Source organism: Aricia agestis, chromosome 11, assembly GCF_905147365.1.
Source record: "Aricia agestis chromosome 11, ilAriAges1.1, whole genome shotgun sequence".
Lineage (NCBI taxonomy): Eukaryota > Metazoa > Arthropoda > Insecta > Lepidoptera > Lycaenidae > Aricia > Aricia agestis.
In genome coordinates this window covers 7,521,062-7,528,303 of record NC_056416.1, presented here as the reverse complement: position 1 = coordinate 7,528,303, position 7,242 = coordinate 7,521,062, and the positions used below count along the sequence as shown (strand labels likewise).

The 7,242-nt window shown below is 33.5% G+C and overlaps 1 protein-coding gene across 1 annotated transcript; it reads left to right on the top strand.

The window, feature by feature from the left end:
• The first annotated feature begins 1,460 nt into the window (after positions 1-1,460).
• Positions 1,461-2,825, top strand: LOC121731966 (juvenile hormone acid O-methyltransferase-like). The gene is made up of 2 exons (XM_042121676.1): positions 1,461-1,942; positions 2,666-2,825. Exons 1-2 carry the CDS (start codon positions 1,461-1,463, stop codon positions 2,742-2,744), a joined length of 561 nt encoding a protein of 186 aa, XP_041977610.1. The 3' UTR covers positions 2,745-2,825.
• The last annotated feature ends 4,417 nt before the right edge of the window (positions 2,826-7,242 follow it).

The window sequence follows — 7,242 nt, the reverse complement described above, 5'->3', positions numbered from 1 at the left end:
TATTATAATTATTTTGGCAAAAGTTGGATTATGTACATGAATGTTTGTTATTCTATCACGCAAACACTACTTTACGGATTTTAATGAAACTTTACAATAATATAGCTTATACATCAGAATAATACATCAGAATATTAAAATGGAGGAAGTGTTATGTTCGTTTTTTATGTTCGTTATTTCATCATCATCACTACCATAAAGCATTATAGAACCATTATAAGAGCCCTTTGAAAAAGTTTACTTGTGTTTGTGTACTTGAATAATACAAACAATTCTATGCAACCGACGCATATTTGTCGCTTTTTCACTAATTTACGATTCTACAAACAAAAATTCTGATAACCTAATACTTAATTATTGGACACGTTTTATTTTTAAAACTGCTTGCTAACAATTGCCTGAAAGTGTATTTTTATCTGGAAGCCAATAGTTGCTAATTAATATATTATTTGATATCCCACTATTAATATTAGCTGCCAAGTCACAATTTTTAATACCTCACCTATTATTTCATTTTCCCCGCTTATTATTATTTGCTATCTAAAAGCAGCAGCCGCTATTGAGTTTTTATAGATCTTACGTTTTGTACTCGTAGCTCATCATAATATAATTGTTGCTAAAATATTTAAACGCTACCAAAGTATATTTAAGTCGCCTAATAAGTTTTTAGTCGCCGCAAAAATAAATGATGTCTTGAATGCTTTTATTACCTTGCATAAAAAATGTATGGTTGCCTGTTGATACACAACCTACAATATTCCCAACCATATTTTTATTACGTGAGTTTTCATGATAAAAGATTTAGCTAGGATTTAGCATTTCTTACTTTGTTATAGTAAGAAGTGCTAAATCCTAGCTAAATCTTTTATCATGAATTTTAACACAAACAATTTGGGGAAGGATATTATATTATATATATTTTTGTACATAATTATATATATGGAAGCTAATACAGTGTGGGTCAGGGGGAAAGTCAAAAAAACTCTTTTACAGCTGAAAATTTATTGAAATTAAGATCTAAGCACAAAAATTGTGTTGTTGAACCGAGGTTCAAAGCTACTCTGACTTATTTATTACGAAATGAAATAAAGAAAACCGTAAATTTTCACGTTGAATAGGATAACTGTGGAAATGATGTCATAACAAAGCCTTTATAATTAGCCATGTTCTTGTTTAGGTTATAGGAAGTAAATGGTTATATGAAGTATAAAGTATAATGTTTTGTATTAGTTTAAATTTTTAACACATGTACTTTTTTATTTTAATTTGAGTAATGTTAATTATTGTGATGTGTCGGCTGGGTTTGACGTAACGCGACCAAACTACGCAGGTCTGCCTAGGAATCAACTTCTCTGATAGTAAATTTTATCTATCTTAGATCTTATCTATTAAAAACACATAAATAGCGACGCATAGTGAAATAGAATACTCGTATAAAAATTGCGTATAAATCAACAGTCATGAACAATCCAGAGTCGTATGTGAAGTATCATAGACTACAGTACCGAGACAACGTGCGGTGTCTAGCGGAGAACATTGGGCGCTTCAAGTGGAAGACCACAGGTAGTCAAGATGTAGAGAAAAAAGTATTTCACCCATTGGATGTAAAAACTGAAGAGAAATCGACAGGTAGTAAACTGGACACGCCACAAAATGGCAACAACCAGTTGGATTTAGGCAGGCCAATACGCGTTCTGGATGTAGGCAGCGCCGACGGGCGATTCACATCCGTTGAACTAAGAAAAGTTCTACCACCAAACTGTGAAATAACAGGTTGTGACAAGAGCAAAGTTATGGTGGACCACGCGAACACCCACCACGCTGGGAACGGGGTGAAGTTCGAGCTGGTGGAGATCGGGAAACCAAACCTCCCGGATCACTTTATCGGCGTGTTCGATCACATCTTTGCGTTCTTTTCCTACCACTGGATACCGGACCAGAAGTAAGTCTATGTTCCATTTTTATAAATTAGTAAAGTACAATATAATTATAATAGACTTTTGTATCGGCAAAATTTTCATTTTGTAAATACTGACAAATAAGGAGCATACGGTGCAGTGGATACGCTAAACAGATTTCTTTTGATGATATAATATAATAAATATTATTATACTATGTGACATTTAATTGACAGATTATGAATTAAGGCGAGCACTTACCTCTCTTCCAAACTCTCTTCTTCTTCCTTCAAACATCCTTACTCAATTCCAAAACGATAACCTTGCACACAACGGAAGTGTACGCATCGCAATAAGATTCATTTTAGCTTAGCATAAAATTGTAGTTTCGAGGGGCGGATCTTCTCTTGTTATTTTTCATGTGTTTTTTAAATATCTTTGGAAAAATGGAAATAAATATTAAGAAACAAAATTGTTCGGTTCAGACCTTTTCAATATAGATTCACTAACAATTTATTCAAATAAAATGTATGTTATCCTATAAATTAATACTTATTATTTCGATGATAAAGATTTTTGTCGGAGGTGAGTTTGTAAATTAATTACAGCCAAAGTATTACGTTTTATTAAAATGTTTATGATTTAAACCATTTTAAATATTGTGCTTTATATATCTCATATTTTTTACATTTCATTATTATATTGGAACTAGGCCAATAAATAACAAAATGGTGTTTGTCCTCGCCTTAACATTTCTCATGTTTCAGAACAGCATTCTCTCAAACCTACGACATGCTGACTGACGGTGGGGATTGTCTGCTGCTGATGGCGGCCAACTCCCCATGATATATGACGTCTACCGATGGTTTAGCAAATCGAAAAGATGGTCGGACTGGGTTAAGGATGTGGACGACGTGATATCACCGTACCACGATTGCGAGGTGAGATCTATCTACTTCTATAGTTCTTATTCGCTTGCTTCATTCGCACTGACAGCTTGCTGTAAGCTGTCAGTGCGAATGTCAAAACTGAACCGTGATACTTACAATGATAACTTACTGTAAGCCATATGAATGTACTGTAACCCACGATGACTTTTTGAAGCCATGTAGTAGCGGCATCATTGCGCGTTGCAATAGGCTACTTGACCTATATTCAATTTCATTGAACAAATGCATATTTCTAGTAGAACTTGGCCTAGGAAACCGTATTTCACCCTTATCATCAAATAAAAGCTTATGATTGATAAATAAAGTTGATTTAAAAATTTGATTTTATGAAAATATGATTTGTACTGACGAAAACGCTTTTGCGGTATTTCCGATTTGGATGTGACGTCATCAGACGCGTAATTTTGTATCTTTTTTTATCGCGCTCGTTATATGTAAGTTTATTTGTACATAAATAATAAGAATAAGCCAAGAAAGATTTGTAAAATATATTTTGTAGAATAATTAAAATAAAACGTCAGTTTTATATATTATCTCCATTTATTGTAGACGGGAAATGAAATGGCCAAAACTTTTCTCCAAAAGTTTTCAACATTACAAAATATGATTTCTAATTTCTTATTTAATTATTTTATAATTTTTGGGCACTTTTAGACTCGTACATTTAGCACATTAAAAAAATTTCAATAAAGAGAGTTTGAAATACAAAACGTATGACGTCTCACTATGGCGGACAGTGTTGTGGATAGTGTTTTAGGCGCCATTTGAAAGGCATACATTTATTCAAACAAGATTTTTATGGGTTTCTAGTGTTTAAAATATTAAAATATTAGTTTTTTTTGTGAAAATAAATGATTAAGAAGCGATTAGCATGAAGCGAAAAAAATAGGTCAAAGTAGCCTATTGCGACTTATAATAAACTAGCTGTTGCCCGCGACTTCGTCCACGTGGACTTCAGTTTACAGCGCGCGATGTAAACAAAATTGGTGTCAAAAGCTTTTATTAAAAAACCCCATAAATCAAAACAGCAGTGCAGTGTTTTTTTTCATTTTTTAAAATTAAACTTTATGATATTTTATGCCAAATTTTAAAGCTTATTTAGCCCCCCCCCAATTACACAACTTTACCCATTATCTATTTATCATTGATAGGTTTATAGATAAAGTACTGAGTTATTTAATAACGTATTAAAGAAATAACAATCGGAAAAAATCGAAATTCGATTGTAAGATGATACCACCTCTTATAGAAAGACAATTGAGCAAGCGTCAGCGCGATGTAAGAGACGCACGGCGCCATCTGTTATTAATTTTTGGAACTAACTTAATTTGAACAAATTTACGCATTTTCAACCCCTTACAACCCTTTTTTCCACTAAAAAAGTAGCCTATATCCTTTCTCAGGCTAAAGCCTGAGGATTAGACTATCTGTATACAAAATTTCATTACAATCGGTTAGGTAGTTTTGGCGTGAAAGCGAGACAGGCAGATAGACAGACAGAGATACTTTCGCATTTATAATATTAGTATAGATAAGCGTTTGACGCGTCTAGCGAGTAGCGAACATGCAATTGTGCGCGACTGACTTCGACTGACTGCGAAGAATTTTCTCAAATTGAGTTTCAATGGAGACGACAACGGCATTCGGTTTACTCTTGATGCCAACTATAAGTGTAAGTATAAATACACAGAGCAAAAAAGTTCCTTCAGTGTATTTATACAGGGTGTAACAAATGAAAGCGATAGTTCTTTAGGGTGTATAATGTATATTATGTGCCCTAAAAGACACGCACCCTAAAAACTTTTTGTTCACTGTAAAAGTAGCAGCGTTGACAGAGCTTCTTTGAGATATCCTGTAAAATTATATTTACTAGGATAGACGAATTTGGGCGTAACGGAGTTGCGTGCAACCTTGAGTATAATATAAGTTTATGAGTTACGCGTGCAGATATAAGATAACACGACATATCGCTTATCGACTAACATCGCGTGGGTTAAGATTGTGGCGATAACACAGATTAAATATTTGAAACTATTTTGTTTTGCACTTTATAGAGTTATTTACTTATTCATTTTCTAGGATCCGGAAAAAAAAAAGTGAAAGAAATCGTGGAGGAGGCAGGATTCAAGAATATTTACGTGAAATGCACGAATTTAACTCACACATACGCCAGTGAGCAGGACGTTAAAAGTAAAATTATTATTTATTGTAATGATTAATACAGGTATTGTAAAATAAATGAATGAAAAATAATTTTACAGTACGATCCAGGTGCAAAGTAAATACTATGAGAACGTAATATTCGTTAGTACAACAATATTATGTTGTTATTTATTCTTGTTCATTTTATAAGTTTAGGTTATATTATTATTAATAGTAAATATCACGAATTCTGTACTAACTTGACTATTTTAAGTCATGGTGACATCGCTGAATCCCTTCCAAATACCAGAAAAGCTGATGGAGGAATATCTAGAAGAATACGTGAGAGTAGCTAAGGCTGAGGGCTACCTGAGCGATACACTCACCATGGTATACGCCACTATCACGATATACGCTAGAAAGTATTAATATACAGAGTATAACAAAACTAAGTTAAGATACTTTAGGGTGTGTATGAGTCCCATATACATATAGAGTTCACTGTGAAAGTTGTATCGCTGAAAAAGTATTTTTTTTACCTTTGAAGAGAAAAAAAATATAGATCACGCGGGGGGGGGGGGGGGGGGGGCTTGACTATACAAATTACAAAAAAATAAGGGACATATATATACACACCCTAAAGTATAATCACTTAGTTTTGTTACCCCTTGTATCTGTTATATAAATCCGTTGTAAAAAAGAATTTATTATATTTTGTGACTGGTTGTGAGTTCATTTATTGAAATAATCTCCTGGTGGGCCAGATGGAAGTAATCTTAAAACGACAGTATAGTCTACAGTCTATAAAAATAATAATTCTAAAAAAAACTAATAAATTATTAAAATTATTTGATACTAATTTACTAGTGCTATTTTAAACAATAAGGCAAAGATGAGAAGATTAGAAAATAAATGCAGACGTGAGTGTAAGAACCCCATTACTAACATTTTATACCTTAAGGACAATGACTTATTCTTTCCCTTACTTTATAATCTGGCCACACATAAAATTCTCAGTTTATTTCATTTTAACCCATCGATCGTGGAATAAGGAGACACAATAGCTTATCTATTGTTATCGCGGTCGGATGCGGCCGCTTAGGGCTTATGCAAGAATAATAAACGGTAATTTTTTAACCGTTACTTACCTAGTTGTTCCTCTCACGTCTTCGAATATAACATGAAAACCATTTTCACGTGTGCCATATTTCTTTTTACCCAGAAAACAATCATATTACATACAACAAAAGAATTTGTCACACCATATTCTGGCCCTGAAGGACTCAGCTGTCCGCTCGTCATAAAAGCAAATGGAAACGCTTGTCGGCTCTAGAAACTTATTACTTTAAGACCTGTACACACTATTTGATTTAAGATGTTTCTGCCACTGAGACTTAATCAATACTCAACTTAGTAAAATAATGGCGCCACGATCTGATTAATAATTACAAAGATATTTCGGCACGTGACATGTCGTGGGATTGATAGCCTCTGAGCTACGAATAATAAAAACTAAGGAAAAGTAACTCCGTCAAAAACATGCTCCACAATACTTGTCAAAAAAGTGTACCTTAGGTACACACTTCAATACATCTATACTAATATTATAATCTATACTAATATTGGGAAGAGTTTGTTTGTTTGTTTGTTTGTTTGAACGCGCTAATCTCAGGAACTACTGGTCCGATTTGAAAAATTCTTTCAGTGTTAGATAGCCCATTTATCGAGGAAGGCTATAGGCTATATTTTATCACGCTAATATTACTAGGAGTGAAGAAATAGAGGAAAGTGTGGAAAAAACGGGAGGAAATTATTTGAAAGGGCTTATTTGAACGAGCTAATCTCAGGAACTACTGTTGCGATTGGAAAAATTCTTTCATTGTTAGATAGCCTATTTATCGAGAAAGGCTGTAAGCTATATTTTATCACGCTAAGACTTATGAGAGCGAAGAAATACAGGAAAATGTGGAAAATATTGGGGAAATTATTTGAAAGGGCTTATTTGAACGCGTTAATCTCAGGAACTACTGTTCCGATTTAAAAAATTATTTCAGTGTTAGATAGTCCATTTATAGAGAAAGGCTAGAGGCTATATTTTATCATGTTAAAACTAATAGGAGCAAAGAAATAGAGGAAAATGTCGAAAAATTCTGGGAAATTATTTGAAACGGCTTATCTCACGAACTACTGGAGCAATTTTTCTGTTATTTGGCACAGGTAAGAAGTAGACCACGTGAAGGATTATATGCTAT